Genomic DNA, 21425 nt, shown 5'->3' with positions numbered 1-21425 from the left:
CACACTACACGCAAAAACGTACAAACAAGCATACAAACAGGATAACACAAGCTTGCAGGTACACATACACAAGCATGCATGACCACGTATGCACACACACACATTGTTTGTACACTCAAAAAAACGAAAACATGCACACAAGACGTACACAAAGCTCATCTAATTCACCAGGCATGGATTGACTAGGGCGTCATGGGTGAGCCATACACAGCCACTGTGTATCTTAGCGATCTGCAGCGACGTATACGTACTGTACTTATGGGAAAACACTGGCACAACCTTTGACTGGACAAGCTTCAACTACCCCCATTGTAATATACACGATGCACACCGATGCAAGGTCAAATACAACACAATAATGAAATCCATTTGTGAAGACTGGAGAGTGAATGATAGCTGATGGGGTTGATGTAGTACTGGGATGAGGGACCAGCATAAGCACCGGTGACTGTTTTGTCCTTTGTATTGACATGAGACTTACTCCAAGCCACTCAACCCAAATATGAATTAGACACTAATTTATATGCTGCACAGTAGGAGTATGGACCTTGGTGTTGCTGCTTCCATCGGCAAGGTCCCCGTCATGTTCTTCAAATGGCCTCTGTTGCCTACCACACACAACGCTGCAGCTACCTCCAAACACACACACACACGCTCATAGAACTCCCTCTTTGTCCAGTCACCTTACTCAAACTGTACCCCTATCTGTTGTAAGAGAATTCCAAACCCCTTGGACATGATGAGACACATACAGATGTAAGATCTTCATTTGACCACCCTGTTGCAGGACAACTTTCCTGAAATGCAGGACATTTTAAACTTGAAATGAATTTGAGGTTTAAAAAGTCTTCTCAAGTTTGTAATTTCCACTAAGAAATGTCAGTCTTGATTTCCCCTACAAAAATGTCCATTAATTATAATCCACATAATAATTTCCTTTTGCTGCAGAATAATTTTCCTGCTGTAGCGAACTGTCTTGAAGATATTACAGTACTACTCTCATTCTTATTGATTATATCCATATTCATATCTATATTCTGCCCTTGAATTGCGTTCCCATGCAGAATTAGACAGATAGCTAACAACTAAGTCTTCAATAAAACTCCCAAGGCTTGACTTTTCTTGAACGGATATAATGAAAACGTTTGTTGTGGAACTGCAAAATACAGAAAATAATATACTTTAGTATTCAATTCACACCGACATACTGTAGCTGTACATTATACATTAGTATTCAATTCACACCGACACACTGTAGCTGTACATTATACATTAGTATTCAATTCACACCGACATACTGCAGCTGTACATTATACATTAGTATTCAATTCACACCGACATACTGTAGCTGTACATTATACATTAGTATTCAATTCACACCGACACACTGTAGCTGTACATTATACATTAGTATTCAATTCACACCGACATACTGTAGCTGTACATTATACATTAGTATTCAATTCACACCGACATACTGTAGCTGTACATTATACATTAGTATTCAATTCACACCGACATACTGCAGCTGTACATTATACATTAGTATTCAATTCACACCGACATACTGTAGCTGTACATTATACATTAGTATTCAATTCACACCGACATACTGCAGCTGTACATTATACATTAGTATTCAATTCACACCGACATACTGCAGCTGTACATTATACATTAGTATTCAATTCACACCGACATACTGTAGCTGTACATTATACATTAGTATTCAATTCACACCGACACACTGTAGCTGTACATTATACATTAGTATTCAATTCACACCGACATACTGCAGCTGTACATTATACATTAGTATTCAATTCACACCGACATACTGTAGCTGTACATTATACATTAGTATTCAATTCACACCGACATACTGTAGCTGTACATTATACATTAGTATTCAATTCACACCGACATACTGTAGCTGTACATTATACATTAGTATTCAATTCACACCGACACACTGTAGCTGTACATTATACATTAGTATTCAATTCACACCGACATACTGCAGCTGTACATTATACATTAGTATTCAATTCACACCGACATACTGTAGCTGTACATTATACATTAGTATTCAATTCACACTGACACACTGTAGCTGTACATTATACATTAGTATTCAATTCACACTGACACACTGTAGCTGTACATTATACATTAGTATTCAATTCACACCGACATACTGTAGCTGTACATTATACATTAGTATTCAATTCACACTGACACACTGTAGCTGTACATTATACATTAGTATTCAATTCACACTGACACACTGTAGCTGTACATTATACATTAGTATTCAATTCACACCGACATACTGCAGCTGTACATTATACATTAGTATTCAATTCACACTGACACACTGTAGCTGTACATTATACATTAGTATTCAATTCACACCGACATACTGTAGCTGTACATTATACATTAGTATTCAATTCACACCGACATACTGTAGCTGTACATTATACATTAGTATTCAATTCACACCGACATACTGCAGCTGTACATTATACATTAGTATTCAATTCACACCGACATACTGTAGCTGTACATTATACTTTAGTATTCAATTCACACCGACACACTGTAGCTGTACATTATACATTAGTATTCAATTCACACCGACATACTGTAGCTGTACATTATACATTTGAAAGTGCATGAATAAAAAGCACGTGCTAAGGTACCATGCATCTGGCACGATGCCAAACCATATAGCTAATTGTTACTCATATGGTAATTGGCTAACTCCTTTAATTACTCGAATAATGTACAACCATCTCTGTAGAATAACAAAGCATATTACACTAGAAACAGTAACAAAACTACAGTATTGTATATTTTACAATTCGTTTGCATGACGCACGAGCAAAGTAATACAGCTGACGGCATACATGAAAGGCATTGCAATTTGTGAGTAAATGCAACCAACCAACATTGATATGTAAGCAACTCTATCAATAACAAGATTATCATCATTAGCTAAATGCTTGAATCGAACTTACAAACAAATATTTTCCGAGGCAGAAGCGTGACAAGAAAACTGCACTGAAAGACCTGCACCGTAGCGTTGTTTTTAGCTGCTTCTCGGGTCTCTTCCGGTTTCCTCCTCTGCGTGTCTCTTCCTGTTTTCCTTACAGTCCAAGTATCAGAAAGCTCCACTAGGGGGCAAATAACACCATGGAACACAATGAAAATCCATCTTAACCATTGTAATAAAATGATCTGTTACCTTCTAACAGGATGGCAGCACAATCTATATTCAATAAATGATCAATACAAGTAGAAATATGGTGCCAATGTGAAACAGTTCCGTGTAAGATGAGACACCACTGGCCCCCCCTGGTGGTGCTGAGTGGTAGTGTCAGAGAGGAGCAGGAGGAGGAGGAGTGACACTCTTGCTGTGTTCACGCACCGTTTCCCCTGTCCCCTTTCTGTGTCTCCATTTGTCACATCGTCACTCACAGATGCAGCTCACGTAGAGGGACACTCACAGCAGGAGGACAAACAGCACACACAGACGCTCACACACACACACACACACACACACACACACACACACACACACACACACACACACACACACACACACACACACACACACAGACTGCTGGCTCTGCCTCCTTGATGATGATATCACGTGTCATCCCATTATGATTAAAGACACAATAACCCCTATGAACATGTTAGTATATGTCACTTTGTGAATGTGCACGTGTGTGTGCATGCGTGAGTGTGCATGTGTGTTTGTCTCTGTGTCGTGGTAGTGTTTCCTCAGGCTGGTAGTGCTCACTGCGTGGTGCGGTCGGTGGCCTGTCTCCTTCTCAGTCTCAAATCAAATTGTATTTGTCACATGCGCCGAATACAACAGCTGTAGACCTTACAGTGAAATGCTTACTCACAAGCCCTTAACCAACAATGCAATTTTAAGAAAAATAAGAAGCTGTTTAGAAGCCTCTTGGACCTAGACTTGGTGCTCCAGTACCACTCCATCTCTCCTCTGTAATAAATTTATGTTGCTGCTGCACAGTGTGTTTGGGACTGGGACCAGACAATGCATTTCATGTCACCTCCCTCTACTCCCCGCAGCCAACTCTCAGCAAGTTCAGCCAAGACAAAGAAAGTGTCAGCTGCTGTTCTCAGTCTGTCTCATAATTCAACAGTAAATTGCTTACTCAGTCAGACCTAGCTTTTTCTTTTCCACTTTGGATTTCTAGTAGTTTATATCTAACCACCACTCACTCCTTCTGAGAGTGCAGGTATCGGGGATGAGAGAGAGAGAGAGAGAGAGAGAGAGAGAGAGAGAGAGAGAGAGAGAGAGAGAGAGAGAGAGAGAGAGAGAGAGAGAGAGAGAGAGAGAGAGAGAGAGAGAGAGAGAGAGAGAGAGAGAGAGAGAGAGAGAGAGAGAGAGAGAGAGAGAGAGAGAGAGAGAGAGAGAGAGAGACCTATTACCTATTGGGTGAAATACCAGTGTGCCATCACAGCAGCAAGATTTGTGACCTGTTGCCACAAGAAAAGGGCAACCAGTAAAGAACAGACACCATTGTAAATGCAACCCATAATTTATCCTTTTGTACTTTGACTATTTGCTCATCGTTACAACACTGTATATATACATAATATGACATTTGAAATGTTTCTATTCCTTTTGAACTTTTGTGAGTGTAATGTTTACTGTTCATTTTTTATTGTTTACTTCACATTTGTTTATTTTCTATTTCACTTGCTTTGGCAATGTTAACATATGTTTCCCATGCCAATACAGGCCGTTGAAGCACTTTAATTGAATTGAGAGAGAGAAAGTGAGAGAGAAAAGGGACGGAGAGTTTTTTTACTAGATCTTGTGCAATACCTCTGGGCCAGGCAGATGTTAAGTAAGGCTGGGATTCAATTCAATTACCTTCACTGTAAAGACTGCGAATGGCAGCTCGAACAGAAATTCCCTTCCAAATGAAATTTCAGTGCAGGTTGTTTATCTGCATTAGTTTGAATCCTGGGCTAAATTTACAGCCCCTTGGATGTTGCAGTAGCTCCCATGTTTTGAGTCATGCCAGAATGTAGTGAAGGTATAATGCAGTGGTGGAAAAAGTACTCAATTGTCATACATGAGTAAAAGTAAAGATAACTTAACAGAAAATGACTCAAGTAAAAGTGAAAGTTACCCATTCAAATACTACTTGAGTAAAAGTCTAAAAGTATCTGGTTTTAGATGTACTTAAGTACAGTTCTAGAAAAAGTACTAAATTGTCATACTTGAGTAAAAGTACAAAGTAAAAATAAATGCTACACATCAAATTCCTTATATTAAGCATACTAGATGGCACTATTTTCATATTCTTAATTACGGACAGAAAGGGGCCCACTCCAACAGTCAGACATGATTTACAAACACTGCAGTTGTCATATCAGAGGCAGTAGGGATGACAAATCGTTATATTGATAGGTGCCATAATTCTGTCCTGCTTGAGCATTCTAAATGTAACGACTACTTTTATGTGTCAGGGAAAATATAAGGAGTAAAAAGTACACTATTTTTTTCAGGAATATAGTGGAGTAAAAGTAAAAGTTGTCAAAAATATAAATAGTAAAGTTAAGTACAGATACCCAAAAAAACTACTTACTTACGTACTTTACACCACTGTGTGTGTGTGTGTGTTGTATTTCAGCTGGGGGACCCAGGGAGACTTCACCACCACACACCCCCTCCCTGCTGTCAAGGTGAAACTGTTTACAGAAAGCACTGGAGTTCTGGCCCTGGAGGACAAAGAGCTGGGCAGGGTAACACAATTTTTTTTTTATCTCTCTCTCTCTCTCTCTCTCTCTCTCTCTAGTAATTTCCTGCACTCTCTTTCTACAGTCTCTCTCTCTCTCTTTCTCTACAGTCTCTCTCTCTACAGTCTCCCTCTCTACGGTCTATCTCTCTACAGTCTTTCTCTCTACAGTCTCTCTCTCTATGGTCTCTCACTCTCTACAGTATCTCTCTCTCTCTCTCTCTCTCTCTCCAGTCTCTCTCTCTCTACGGTCTCTCTCGCTCTCTCTCTCGCTCTCTCTCTCTCTCTCTCTCGCTTTCTCTCTCTCTCTCTCTCTCTCTCTCTCTCTCTCTCTCTCTCTCTATATATACACTATCTCTCTCTCTCTCTCTCTCTCTCTCTCTACACTCTCTCTCTCTATGGTCTCTCTCACTCTCTCTCTCTCTCTCTCTCTACAGTCTCTCTCTCTCTAGTCTCTCTCTCTCTCTACAGTCTCTCTCTCTAGTCTCTCTCCATCTCTACAGTCTCTCCCTCTCGCTCTACAGTCTCTATCTCTCTCTCTGCAGTCTCTCTCAATCTCTCTCTCTCTCTACAGTATCTCTCTCTACAGGAATTTTCTGCAGTCTCTCTCTCTCACTCCACAGTCTCTCTCTCTCACTCTACAGTCTCTCTCAATCTCTCTCTCTACAGTCTCTCTCAATCTCTCTCTCTCTACAGTTTCTCTCTCTACAGTCTCTCTCAATCTCTCTCTCTCTACAGTCTCTCTCTCTCTGCAGTCTCTCTCAATCTCTCTCTCTACAGTCTCTCTCTCTACAGTCTCTCTCTCTCTACTGTATCTCTCTCTACAGTAATTTTCTGCAGTCTCTCTCTCTCTCTACAGTCTCTCTCTCTCTCTACAGTCTCTCTCTCTCTCTCTCTCTCTCTCTCTTTCGGTGCATGCTGGGAGTTTTTTGGAGTTTGAGTGTTTGGTGTGGAAAGCTCTATCCTAACTAACTTTCTTGATTCTTTTATTTACATGTTATTTTCTATGGTGGAGGGTTAATTAAATATTTGTTTTAGCGGTATCCAAAGTTTTTTTTTCAAAGTTAGGGTGGAAGAGGACAGAGTAACTTTCCTGGGGGTTGGAAGGTGTAGTGTGCGCAATGGCTTCTCAGCCTAGCGCGGAGGAGACGCTGTCGATACAGCATGGATTCAGGTGTGTTCCTGAGAACGGAGTTAAGGTGGAGGAGGTTCTGCTCGCGGTCGGTGAACAGGTAGGAGCTGAGTTTATACATTCTGCTTCTAGAATGAACAAAGCTGTGGTTGTGTTCATGAAAAGGGCTAATTTGGTCGGTAGGCTAATTGCTAGCGGAATATTTGTAAGGGATGTGTTGGTGTCAATTTCACCTCTCTCTACCCCTTCAACAAGAGTTGTAGTGGCAAATTTGCCTCCGTTTATTACGGATGATCAAATTAGGAAAGAGCTGAGTCGTTTTGGTAAGTTTGCTAGCGGTTTCCGTGTACTGTCAGCAGGGTTTCAGGCAGATGCCGTTAAGCACGTTGTTTCGTTCAGGAGGCAAGTGTTTATGTTTCTGAACAATAATGAGCAACAGCTAAATGTGCATTTTAAAGTGAGGCATGGGGAGGGGCTCTATGCCGGTTTTGCCAGCACAGATAGTCTACGGTGTTTTGAATGTGGGGATTTGGGGCACAAGAGTTTTGCGTGCCCACATAAAGGCCATAGACAAGGTGAGGGTACAACGGCAGGTGGGGGAAATCGAGGTCAAAATGCAGGGGGTAAGGAGATGCAGATAGCAGAGGCTGGGCCTAGTCAGTCTAGAGATGGTGGTGTAGATGAGGCTGGGCCTAGTCAGGCTAGAGATGGTAGGGTAGTGGAGGCTGGGTCTAGTCAGGCTAGAGATGGTGGAGAAGCAGAGGCTGGGTCTAGTCAGGCTAGAGATGGTAGGGTAGTGGAGGCTGGGTCTAGTCAGGCTAGAGATGGTGGAGAAGCAGAGGCTGGGTCTAGTCAGGCTAGAGATGGTGGGGTAGCTGAGGCTGGGCCTAGACATGCTATGGAGGGCGGTGCAGATGATGCTGGGCAGAGTCATGCTATGGAGGGTGGTGCAGATAATGCTGGGCCGAGTCATGCTATGGAGGGTGGTGTAGCTGAGGCTGGCCCTAGTCATGCTATGGAGGGTGGTGTAGCTGAGGCTGGCCCTAGTCATGCTATGGAGGGTGGTGCAGATGATACTGCGTCTAGTCAGGTAATTCTAGTGGATGAGGAGAGTATAGTGGGGAAGTGTAAGAGATTAGGGGGGGAGGAGGAGGGTGTCAAGAGGAAAAAGAAAAAGGGTGTGGACAAAGGCACCATGGAAATGTTGCCTGTTGCTGTGGGTGAGGCCCTAACCAGAGAGAAAGGGCAGGTGGTCAGGGTGGGAGATAGAGAAGAGGAGGAAAGTGAGTCTGAGGAAGAGGATGAGGAGTTATTTTTTTCAGACTCCTCTTCAATTGGCCCGGAGCTGACAGCCAGTCAACCCGAGGGGTCTAAGTACACGTTGAGAGAACTGACAAGGTTCCTGAATGAGACTAAGGGGAAAAAAGTTAATCTTGAGGCTTTTTTTCCTGATCCTAGGAAGTTTGTAAGATCAGTACAACATGCTATGAGAAATGAGGGGCATGGTGTCCTCTCACCCAGGAAACGGTTTAGGTTGAGGAAGTGGGTCACAACAGTGCGTAAAGGTTTACCTTCAGACACTGTTTAGATGTTTAATTTCTTACTGACACTGGGGCTTTTTGAGCTTTGCTATTGGTCTATTTCTCTGCTGGCTTTTCTCCCACTTCTTATGGAGACTCTTCGGGTAGGCTCGCTCAATATAAATGGCGCCAGAGATGCGGGAAAGAGGAGTGTGTTGGGTGAATATGTAAAACAAAAAAAAGTACAGGTGTTGTTTCTGCAGGAGACGCATAGTGATGTGGTGAATGAAGTTGATTGGGGGCTCTGGTGGAAAGGGGCAAGTGTGTTGAGCCATGGGACAAATCTTAGTGCAGGGGTGGCAGTCCTTTTTGCACCTGGTCTGGCTGTAAAAATTTGCTCCTCAAAGGAGGTGTGTAAAGGTAGGTTGCTTGTTGTTAAAGCAGAAATTAACAACATGTGTTTTGTCTTTATAAATGTGTATGCGCCTAACACAGGGAGAGAAAGAGGGGTTCTATTTGGGAGTCTTAGACAGGAACTCTCACAAGTAGCGCCTGAGGAGACGCTGGTGATCGGAGGTGACTGGAACTGTACAATGGATTTTACAAAAGACAGAAATGGGGAAGAGCCTCATTCAGTGTCAGTGGGAGTGTTAAGGGATATCTTTAATCAGTTTGACCTAGTGGATGTTTGGAGAACTAAACATCCAAACACAAGACAGTATACGTGGGTGAAGGTTTTTGGGGCTAGGGTGAGTGCAGCTCGACTTGATCGCTTTTACATGTCCAGGAATCAGAGCAATAGGCTGCTGGGTGCTACCATTCTCCCAGTGGGGTTTTCGGATCACCACATAACCATGGCTCGGCTGTCTATTTCACCAGGGCCCCGGCAGGCATCTTATTGGAAGTTCAATGTAAAGCTCTTACAAGATGCCACTTTTTGCTCAGGTTTCCAGACTTTTTGGGAAAGATGGGGGCAGCGAAGAGAGGAGTATGAGTCTCTGAGTCAATGGTGGGATGTGGGGAAAGTGCAAATTCGGCTTTTCTGTCAACAGTATACTGCTCTCTCATCCTCAGAGGCTAGGAGAGTATTGGGGGAACTAGAGCGGTGTATTAGTGAGATGGAGGTAGAGATGGTGGGGCAAGGCAATGTAGGCCTCCAGGCTAACTTAGCCGAATTACGTAGGGACCTGGGCAGTTTTTTCCAGGTTAAAGCAAAGGGAGCACTTGTAAGAGCTAGGTTCTCCATGCTCAAGGAGATGGATGCTCCCAGCTCCTTCTTCTTTGGTTTGGAAAGACAGAGCAGTGAAGCCAAGGGTATGCATTGTCTACGGCTGTCTGATGGGCGGGTGACCTCTGTGGTGGGGGAGATGCGGGAGCGGACTGTGGAGTTTTATACTGAATTGTATAGGGCAGAAATGTGTGATCCTATGTGTGCTCAGGTCTTGTTCGCAGGACTCCCTAAGCTCTCTCGGGCACAGAGGGATGAAATGGACATTCCTCTGTTGTCACATGAACTGGCAGAGGCAGTAACCCAGATGTCCCCCGGTCGTGCACCTGGGGTCGATGGACTTCCAGTGGAATTTTACAAAAAATTCTGGGGAACAATTGGACAGGATTTATTTTGCGTGTTGCGTGAATGCGTCAGGGTAGGAAGTTTGCCGATGAGCTGCCGTCGGGCGGCTCTGACTCTCCTGCCCAAAAAAGGGGACTTGTGTGAACTTAAGAACTGGAGGCCTGTGGCATTACTCTGTGCGGACTACAAGATTTTTGCCAAGGTCCTCTCTAACAGACTGAAGTCCTATCTGGACTCTATAATACACAAGGACCAGACATATTGTGTACCGGGACGCTCAATCACGGACAACTTGTTCTTGATTAGGGACATGTTGGATTTGTCGAGAGGTTCTAATGTGAACTTTGGACTGGTCTCTTTAGATCAAGAGAAGGCTTTTGATAGAGTGGATCATGAGTATCTGTTTAATGTGATGTCTGTGTTTGGGTTTGGGAAGAGTTTTGTGACCTGTGTGAAGCTGTTGTATGCTGGGGCGTCATGTATGGTTAAGGTGGGAGGGGGGCTCAGTAGGCCAGTCTGGGTGAGACGGGGTATTAGACAAGGATGCCCTCTATCTGGGCAGCTGTACACACTAGCCATTGAGCCTTTTTTAGGACTGCTACGCAGGAGACTGCGGGGAGTGTGCTGGATAGGCATGGATGTGGTGACAGGAATAGCAGTCTCAGCATATGCAGATGATGTTTCTGTGATGGTCAGGGATGGGCAAGATATGCAGGAACTAGAGACCAGTCTGAAGGTGTACGAGGGAGCTTCATCAGCTAAGGTAAACTGGGGCAAGAGCAAAGCTCTGTTATGTGGGGCATGGGGGGATAGGGCTCCTCCTCTGCTTCCAGGGGGTTTGCAGTGGGGTTGTGAAGGGCTTAAAGTGTTGGGGGTGTACCTGGGCTCGGAGAGGTGGGTCAGCAAGAACTGGGAGGGGCTGTCACAGGCAGTGGTGTCAAGACTGGCCAGGTGGAGGTGGCTCCTGTCCCAAGTGTCATATAGAGGGAGGGTGCTGATAATCAACAACCTGGTGGCATCTTCCTTGTGGCATAAACTGGCTGTCCTCAACCCCCCCGCCGGTCTGCTTGCAGACCTGCAACGCAAGCTGGTGGACTTCTTTTGGTCGGGACATCACTGGCTGAAGGCAGCAGTTTTGTACATGACCGTCCACGAAGGAGGACAGGGCTTGGTGGAACTGGAGAGCAGGATGGCTGCTTTCCGACTAAAGGCGGTGCAGAGACTGCTGTACCACACTGATGTTGGCTGGAGGGAACCAGCATGCGCGCTGCTGAGGAGAGCTGGCGGATTAGGGTTGGACCGGCAGCTGTTCCTCATGAAGCTGGAGAGGCTGAGTACAGCAGGTCTCTCAGAGTTTTACTCTGCGGTGCTGAGGGCCTGGCAGCTGCTAAGGCCCACACGAGAAGGGGGCGTGGAGCCTGGGCAGTGGGTGTGGGAGGAGCCTATCTTCCACAACCCAGCCATCCCTTTGAGATCGGTTCAGTCGGCCACCCTGCAGAGGCAACTGATGGCAGGAGGTTTACAAAGGCTGGGTGACCTGAGACTGCTGGGAGAGGAGGGGTGGAAAACCCCGGAGGTCTTGGCGCAACAAACAGGAATAACGTCTCTTAGGCTGCTGGAAAGATTCCTGGAGGAGGTCCAGGAGGCACTGTCTGAGCCGGTAAGGGGGGTGTTTGAGAGGCCAAAGGGAGAGGGGCCACCAATGTTCCCGCCACTGCAGGTGACGGCAGAGACTGGAGACTGGCAAGGGGGTCTGGAGGACTTGTTAGATTTTAACACTCCGAGCCTGGGGGAGTTTGAGGGGGTGGGAGGTAAAGCCCTATACAACCTCTGCGTTAAGGTTAGGAGTATTAGAAGCCTAACAGGAGTGAAGGCACATCAGTGGCAGGGGGTATGTGGGGCGGAGAGTATGGTGGGTTTTCGATGGAGGGCGCTCTACAAACCCCCAGTACCAAAGAGGTCAGGGGACCTCCAGTGGAGGGTTCTTCATGGAGCCCTGGCCACTAACAGCTGGTTGGCACGGGTTGATCCGGGAATTGGGCAGGGGTGTCCTTTCTGTCAAATGAAAGAAACTGTAATTCATGTGTTTTCTGTGTGCACCAGGTTAATGCCATTAATGTCTCTGTTGGAATGTCTGTGTGACAGGTTGGGGGTGGTTTTTGCTGTTGGGATGTTTATAATGGGATACAGGTATTCGAGTAAGGAGAAAGAAAAATGTGTTTTGTTGAATTTTCTGTTTGCTCAGGCAAAGTTAGCTATTTGGCTAACAAGGAGGAACAGGGTTAAAGGTGGGGGTATAACAGACCCTTTACTACTGTTTAATGGGATGGTCTCTGCGCGCCTTAGGGTTGAGTTTGAGTTCTATAAAATGATCAAATGTGTGGAGATGTTTGAGGAGATATGGTGTGTTGGGGGGGCTGTCTGTATTGCTGGGGAAGATGTTTTGGATATACGGTTGTAGGAGAGAGTTTTTGTGTATGGTGATTTGTATCATGTGGTAGAGGATATATTTTTATTTTAGGGGGGGGGGGGGGGGGGGTGAGTTTTAAATGAATTGAGAATGTTTCAATAAAGAAAGACCAAAAGTCAAAGTCTCTCTCTCTCTCTCTCTCTAGTAATTTTCTGCAGTCTCTTTCTACAGTCTCTCTCTCTCTCTTTTTCTACAGTCTCTCTCTCTACAGTTTCTCTCTCTCTACAGTCTCTCTTTCTCTACGGTCTCTCTCTCTACAATCTCTCTCGCTACAGTCTTACTCCTTACAGTCTCTCTCTGCATACAGTCTGTCCCTCTACAGTCCCTCTCTCTATACAGTCTCTTGCTAAAGTCTCTATCTCTACAGTCTCTCTCTCCCTCTCGCTCTACAGTCTCCACAGTCTCTCTCTACAGTCTCTCTCTCACTCCACAGTCTCTCTCTCTCTCTCTCTCTCTCTCTCTCTCTCTCTCTCTCTCTCTCTCTCTCTACAGTATCTCTCTCTACAGTAATTTTCTGCAGTCTCTCTCTCTCACACTCCACAGTCTCTCTCTCTCACTCTACAGTCTCTCTCAATCTCTCTCTCTACAGTCTCTCTCTCTCTACAGTCTCTCTCTCACTCCACAGTCTCTCTCTCTCTCTCTCTCTCTCTCTCTCTCTCTCTCTCTCTCTCTCTCTACAGTATCTCTCTCTACAGTAATTTTCTGCAGTCTCTCTCTCTCTCACTCCACAGTCTCTCTCTCTCACTCTACAGTCTCTCTCAATCTCTCTCTCTACAGTCCCTCTCAATCTCTCTCTCTCTACAGTTTCTCTCTCTACAGTCTCTCTCAATCTATCTCTCTCTACAGTCTCTCTCTCTCTCTGCAGTCTCTCTCAATCTCTCTCTCTCTACAGTCCCTCTCTCTCTACAGTCTCTCTCTCTACAATCTCTCTCTCTCTACAGTATCTCTCTCTACAGTAATTTTCTGCAGTCTCTCTCTCTCTCTCTCTCTCTACAGTCTCACTCTCTCTCTCTCTCTCTCTCTCTCTCTCTCTCTAGTCTCTCTCTCTACGGTCTCTCTCTCTCTCTCTCTCGCTCTCTCTCTCCCTCTCGCTCTCTCTCTCTCTACAGACTATCTCTACAGTCTCTCTCTACGGTCTCTCTCTCTACAGTCTCTCTCTCTACGGTCTCTCTCTCTCTATGGTCTCTCTCTCTGTACGGTCTCTCTCTCTCTCTACGGGCTCTCTCTCTCTACAGTATCTCACTCTCTCTCTCTCTCTACGGTCTCTCTCTCTCTACGGTCTCTCTCTCTCTACGGTCTCTCTCTCTCTACAGTATCTCTCTCTCTCTCTCTCCAGTAATTTTCTGCAGTCTCTCTCTCTCTACAGTCTCTCTCAATCTATCTCTCTCTACAGTCTCTCTCTCTCTGCAGTCTCTCGCAATCTCTCTCTCTACAGTCCCTCTCTCTCTACAGTCATTCTCTCTACAATTCAATTCAATTCAATTCAATTCAAGGGCTTTATTGGCATGGGAAACATGTGTTAACATTGCCAAAGCAACTGAGGTAGACAACATACAAAGTGAATATATAAAGTGAAAAACAACAAAAATTAACAGTAAACATTACACATAGGTTTCAAAACAGTAAAGACATTACAAATGTCATATTATATATATATATATATACAGTGTTTTAACAATGTACAAATGGTTAAAGGACACAAGATAAAATAAATAAGCATAAATATGGGTTGTATTTACAATGGTGTGTGTTCTTCACTGGTTGCCCTTTTCTCGTGGCAACAGGTCACAAATCTTGCTGCTGTGATGGCACACTGTGGAATTTCACCCAGTAGATATGGGAGTTTTTCAAAATTGGATTTGTTTTCGAATTCTTTGTGGATCTTTGTAATCTGAGGGAAATATGTCTCTCTAATATGGTCATACATTGGGCAGGAGGTTAGGAAGTGCAGCTCAGTTTCCACCTCATTTTGTGGGCAGTGAGCACATAGCCAGTCTTTCTCTCTACATTATCTCTCTCTCTACAGTGTCTCTCTCTCTCTACATGATCTCTCTCTCTACATGATCTCTCTCTCTACAGTGTCTCTCTCTCTACAATCTCTCTCTCTCTACAGTATCTCTCTCTACAGTAATTTTCTGCAGTCTCTCTCTCTCTCTCTACAGTCTCTCTCTCTCTCTCTCTCTCTCTCTCTCTTTCTCTCTCTCTAGTCTCTCTCTCTCTACGGTCTCTCTCTCTCTCTCTCTCGCTCTCTCTCTCCCTCTCGCTCTCTCTCTCTCTACAGACTCTCTCTACAGTCTCTCTCTCTACGGTCTCCCTCTCTACGGTCTCTCTCTCTACAGTCTCTCTCTCTACGGTCTCTCTCTCTATGGTCTCTCTCTCTCTACGGTCTCTCTCTCTCTACGGTCTCTCTCTCTCTACGGGCTCTCTCTCTCTCTACAGTATCTAACTCTCTCTCTCTCTACCGTCTCTCTCTCTCTCTCTACGGTCTCTCTCTCTCTACGGTCTCTCTCTCTACAGTATCTCTCTCTCTCTCTCTCTCTCTCTCCAGTAATTTTCTACAGTCTCTCTCTCTCTCTCTCTCTACAGTATCTCTCTCTACAGTAATTTTCTGCAGTCTCTCTCTCTCTCACTCCACAGTCTCTCTCTCTCACTCTACAGTCTCTCTCAATCTCTCTCTCTACAGTCCCTCTCAATCTCTCTCTCTCTACAGTTTCTCTCTCTACAGTCTCTCTCAATCTATCTCTCTCTACAGTCTCTCTCTCTCTCTGCAGTCTCTCTCAATCTCTCTCTCTCTACAGTCCCTCTCTCTCTACAGTCTCTCTCTCTACAATCTCTCTCTCTCTACAGTATCTCTCTCTACAGTAATTTTCTGCAGTCTCTCTCTCTCTCTCTCTCTACAGTCTCACTCTCTCTCTCTCTCTCTCTCTCTAGTCTCTCTCTCTACGGTCTCTCTCTCTCTCTCTCGCTCTCTCTCTCCCTCTCGCTCTCTCTCTCTCTACAGACTATCTCTACAGTCTCTCTCTACGGTCTCTCTCTCTACAGTCTCTCTCTCTACGGTCTCTCTCTCTCTATGGTCTCTCTCTCTGTACGGTCTCTCTCTCTCTCTACGGGCTCTCTCTCTCTACAGTATCTCACTCTCTCTCTCTCTCTACGGTCTCTCTCTCTCTACGGTCTCTCTCTCTCTACGGTCTCTCTCTCTCTACAGTATCTCTCTCTCTCTCTCTCCAGTAATTTTCTGCAGTCTCTCTCTCTCTACAGTCTCTCTCAATCTATCTCTCTCTACAGTCTCTCTCTCTCTGCAGTCTCTCGCAATCTCTCTCTCTACAGTCCCTCTCTCTCTACAGTCATTCTCTCTACAATTCAATTCAATTCAATTCAATTCAAGGGCTTTATTGGCATGGGAAACATGTGTTAACATTGCCAAAGCAACTGAGGTAGACAACATACAAAGTGAATATATAAAGTGAAAAACAACAAAAATTAACAGTAAACATTACACATAGGTTTCAAAACAGTAAAGACATTACAAATGTCATATTATATATATATATATATATACAGTGTTTTAACAATGTACAAATGGTTAAAGGACACAAGATAAAATAAATAAGCATAAATATGGGTTGTATTTACAATGGTGTGTGTTCTTCACTGGTTGCCCTTTTCTCGTGGCAACAGGTCACAAATCTTGCTGCTGTGATGGCACACTGTGGAATTTCACCCAGTAGATATGGGAGTTTTTCAAAATTGGATTTGTTTTCGAATTCTTTGTGGATCTTTGTAATCTGAGGGAAATATGTCTCTCTAATATGGTCATACATTGGGCAGGAGGTTAGGAAGTGCAGCTCAGTTTCCACCTCATTTTGTGGGCAGTGAGCACATAGCCAGTCTTTCTCTCTACATTATCTCTCTCTCTACAGTGTCTCTCTCTCTCTACATTGTCTCTCTCTCTACATGATCTCTCTCTCTACAGTGTCTCTCTCTCTACAATCTCTCTCTCTCTACAGTATCTCTCTCTACAGTAATTTTCTGCAGTCTCTCTCTCTCTCTCTACAGTCTCTCTCTCTCTCTCTCTCTCTCTCTCTCTCTTTCTCTCTCTCTAGTCTCTCTCTCTCTACGGTCTCTCTCTCTCTCTCTCTCGCTCTCTCTCTCCATCTCGCTCTCTCTCTCTCTACAGACTCTCTCTACAGTCTCTCTCTCTACGGTCTCCCTCTCTACGGTCTCTCTCTCTACAGTCTCTCTCTCTACGGTCTCTCTCTCTATGGTCTCTCTCTCTCTACGGTCTCTCTCTCTCTACGGTCTCTCTCTCTCTACGGGCTCTCTCTCTCTCTACAGTATCTAACTCTCTCTCTCTCTACCGTCTCTCTCTCTCTCTCTACGGTCTCTCTCTCTCTCTCTCTCTCTCTCTCTACAGTATCTCTCTCTCTCTCTCTCTCTCTCTCCAGTAATTTTCTACAGTCTCTCTCTCTCTCTCTCTCTCTCTCGCTCTCTCTCTCTTTAGTCTCTCTCTCGCTCTCTCTCTCTCTACAGTCTCTCTCTCTACGGTCTCCCTCTCTACGGTCTCTCTCTCTCTACAGTCTCTCTTTCTACAGTCTCTCTCTACATTATCTCTCTCTCTACAGTGTCTCTCTCTCTACATTGTCTCTCTCTCTACATTGTTTCTCTCTCTACAGTGTCTCTCTCTCTACATTATCTCTCTCTCTACAGTGTCTCTCTCTCTACATTGTCTCTCTCTCTACATTGTCTCTCTCTCTACATTGTCTCTCTCTCTACATTGTCTCTCTCTCTACATTGTCTCTCTCTCTACATTATCTCTCTCTACAGTGTCTCTCTCTCTACATTGTCTCTCTCTCTACATTGTCTCTCTCTATACAGTGTCACTCAACAGTCTCTCGCTACAGTCTCTTTCTACAGTGTCTCTCTACCGTCTCTCTCTACAGCCTCTCTCTCACTAAAGTCTCTCTCTCTATCTGTCGCCTGTCCCTCTCTTTCTCTCTCTCTGTATTTTTCTCCATCTTCCTCACTCTTATGTTTGTATTGTTATACACTACCGCTCAAAAGTTTGGACACACCTAGGTTTTTTCTTTATTTTTACTATGTTCTACATTGTAGAATAATAGTGAAGACATCAAAACTATGAAATAACACATGGAATCATGTAATAACCAAAAAAGTGTTAAACAAATCCACCTATATTTTATATTAGTGATTCTTCAAATAGCCACCCTTTGGCTTGATAACAGCTTTGCACATTCTTGGCTTTCTCTCAACCAGCTTCACCTGGAATGCTTTTCCACATAGGTGTTCCCACATATGCTTAGCACTTGTTGGCTGCTTTTCTTTCACTCTGTGGTCCAACTCATCCCAAACCTTCTCAAGTGAGTTGAGGTCGGGTGATTGTGGAGGCCAGGACATCTGATGCAGCACCATCACTCTCTTTTTCGGTCAAATTGCCCTTACACAGCCTGGAGGTGTATTGTGTCATTGTCCTGTTGAAAAACAAATGATAGTCCCACTAAGCTCAAACCAGATGGGATGTGTATCGCTGCAGAATGCTGTGGTAGCCATGCTGGTTAAGTGTGCCTTGAATTCATAAATAAATCACAGACAGTGTCACCAGCAGAGCACCCCCACACCATAAAACCTCCTCCTCCATGCTTTACAGTGAGAAATACACATGCGGAGATCCATCCATTCAACCATACCATGTCTCACAAAGACACGGCGGTTGGAACCAAAAATCTTCAATTTGGACTCCAGACAAAAGGACAAAAAGAGGCTGATTCAGTCTCATCTACACTGCCTTAAGCTTATTCAGTACAGTACTGTAGGTGGGCTGAGTCAGTGATGGTTTTAACCCCCCACAACCAGAACTTCATTTCAACCAGTTTTACCTCTGAGCTGTGACCCCGTTACAGTTCCTCAGTGATATCCCCGGGCCACATACTGTACACAGCTATCATATTTCTTCACTTTGATTAACTTGTTTTAATTAGTTGCATATTAATTATGCAATTTGCATCATCTGTGACAGGAAAGTCATGCGGAAATGTCTTAATCATCTGGTTTGCTCCTCTTGGCACTGTCCTCTGGTGCAGAGAGCGAGAGCAATCGATCGTCCTGTGACCGTGTGATGGATGGCCCCGGGCTCGGCTGGGCTCACTGCCTGTTATCAGAGGGGCTAGCTAGGGCTGATTTGTGGCTGTGGTAGACTGAGGCTGAGGCTGTGGAAAGGAGAGGAGGGGAGGGGAGTGGCTGTAAGACATCACTTTGTGGTAGTGACCTTGGCTTTGACAGAGGCTCTTTGGTCTCCTTCTGCAGTGGCAGAGCGGCAGCTATCAGTCAGTCAAAAAGTGAGCCAGTCAGTCAGTTGATCAGTCAGTCAGTTAACCAGGCAGGCAGTCAGTCAATCAGCCAGCCAGTCATCCAGCCGGGCCACAATGCTTCCTCAAAGCTCTTTAACTCAGCAAAGATAGATTAGGCCCCCTCTTCAGGGGGGCAGTGTGGAGCAGAGTGACGCGGAGTAGAGGAGAGTGTAGGCTGCTGCGCTTCTCTCTCCTTTGATACGGCTACACAGCTACACAGATAGGCTGAGCCACCAGCTCAAACGTGTCACAAAGTACCGGCACACTGGGGCCCAGGCTGCCAGAGCACGATTAAGATTTAATGGAAGCTCGTGGAAATTAATTGACTGTTCAGAAACGTTGAGAATGCTGACTCGTGGTGTTGAATACAGACTCACTGGATGGAGATATCTCCAATACACCTGGTACATTACACTCACACCGGTGCACATTATTTCTATCTCAAATCAATCAAATATTAATAGTCGAATGCGCCGAATACAACAGGTGTAGACCTTACAGTGAAATGCTTACTGACGAGCCCCTAACCAACAATGTAGTTAAAAAAAAAGAAGAGCAGCACTAAAATAACAATAGCGAGACTATATACTGGGGGTACCGGTACAGAGTCAATGTGGAGACTATATACTGGGGGTACCGGAACAGAGTCAATGTGGAGACTATATACTGGGGGTACCGGAACAAAGTCAATGTGGAGACTATATACTGGGGGTACCGGAACAGAGTCAATGTGGAGACTATATACTGGGGGTACCGGAACAAAGTCAATGTGGAGACTATATACTGGGGGTACCGGTACAGAGTCAATGTGGAGACTATATACTGGGGGTACCGGAACAGAGTCAATGTGGAGACTATATACTGGGGGTACCGGAACAAAGTCAATGTGGAGACTATATACTGGGGGTACCGGAACAGAGTCAATGTGGAGACTATATACTGGGGGTACCGGAACAGAGTCAATGTGGAGACTATATACTGGGGGTACCGGAACAGAGTCAATGTGGAGACTATATACTGGGGGTACCAGAACAGAGTCAATGTGGAGAATATATACTGGGGGTACCGGTACAGAGTCAATATGGAGACTATATACTGGGAGGTACCGGTACAGAGTCAATGTGGAGACTATATACTGGGGGGAACCGGTACAGAGTCAATGTGAAGACTATATACTGCGGGGTACCGGTACAGAGTCAATGTGGAGACTATATACTGGGGTTACCGGTACAGAGTCAATGTGGAGACTATATGCTGGGGGGTACCGGTACAGAGTCAATGTGGAGACTATATACTGGGGGGTACCGGTACAGAGTCAATGTGGAGACTATATACTGGGGGGTACCAGTACAAAGTCAATGTGGAGACTATATACTGGGGGTTACTGGTACAGAGTCAATGTGGAGACTATATACTGGGGGGTACCGTTACAAAGTCAATGTGGAGACTATATACTGGGGGTTACCGTTACAAAGTCAATGTGGAGACTATATACTGGGGGGTACCGGTACAGAGTCAATGTGGAGACTATATACTGGGGGGTACCAGTACAAAGTCAATGTGGAGACTATATACTGGGGGTTACTGGTACAGAGTCAATGTGGAGACTATATACTGGGGGGTACCGTTACAAAGTCAATGTGGAGACTATATACTGGGGGTTACCGGTACAGAGTCAATGTGGAGACTATATACAGGGGGTACCGGTACAGAGTAAATGTGGAGGCTATATACAGGTGGTACCGGTACAGAGTCAATGTGGAGGCTATATACAGGGAGTTCCGGTACAGAGTCAATGTGGAGGCTATATACTGGGGGGTACCGGTACAGAGTCAATGTGGAGACTATATACTGAGGGGTACCAGTACAGAGTCAACATACGGGGCACCGGTTAGACTAGGTAATTGAGATAATATATACATGTAGGTAGAGTTATTAAAGTGACTATGCATAGATGATGACAACAGAGAGTAGCAGCAGTGTAAAAGGTGTGTGGAGGGGGGCAATGCAAGTCTGGGTAGCCATTTGATTAGATGTTAAGGAGTCTTATGGCTTGGTGGTAGAAGCTGTTTAGAAGCCTCTTGGACCAAGACTTGGCGCTCCAGTACCGCTTGCCATGCAGTAGCAGAGAGAACAGTCTATGACTAGGGAGGCTGGAGTCTTTGACAATTTTAGGGCCTTCCTCTGACACTGCCTGGTATAGAGGTCCTGGATGGCAGGAAGTTTGGCCCCAGTGATGTACTGGGACATACGCACTACCCTCTGTAGTGCCTTGCGGTCAGCGGCCAAGTAGTTGCCATACCAGGTAGTAGTGCAACCAGTTATGATACCCTCGATGGTTTAGCTGTAGAAACTTTTGAGGATCTGAAGACCTACAGTATGCCAAATCTTTACTGTCTCCTGAGGAGGAATAGGTTTTGTCTTTGTTATCCTGGCATCACGCGGCCAGGTCTTTGACCTCCTCCCTATAGGCTGTCTCGTCGTTGTCGGTGATCAGGCCTACCACTGTTGTGTCATCGGCAAACTTAATGATAGTGTTGGAGTCGTGCCTGGCCGTGCAGTCGTGAGTGAACAGG

General features: G+C 44.9%; 1 protein-coding gene across 15 annotated transcripts in view; it reads left to right on the top strand.

The window, feature by feature from the left end:
• The window catches only part of LOC110528345 (calcium-dependent secretion activator 1), a 177138-nt gene that overhangs the window by 110433 nt on the left and 45280 nt on the right, over window positions 1-21425 (top strand). For all 15 annotated transcript variants that reach the window (XM_036983924.1, XM_036983939.1, XM_036983937.1 and 12 more), the window contains exon 7: window positions 5685-5796. In XM_036983924.1, the coding sequence (XP_036839819.1) occupies window positions 5685-5796 (112 nt within the window). The remainder of the gene's footprint in view (window positions 1-5684; window positions 5797-21425) is intronic.

The sequence above is a fragment of the Oncorhynchus mykiss genome, chromosome 7, assembly GCF_013265735.2.
Source record: "Oncorhynchus mykiss isolate Arlee chromosome 7, USDA_OmykA_1.1, whole genome shotgun sequence".
In the NCBI taxonomy this organism is placed as follows: domain Eukaryota; kingdom Metazoa; phylum Chordata; class Actinopteri; order Salmoniformes; family Salmonidae; genus Oncorhynchus; species Oncorhynchus mykiss.
This window is presented reverse-complemented; position numbering and strand designations above follow the sequence as displayed.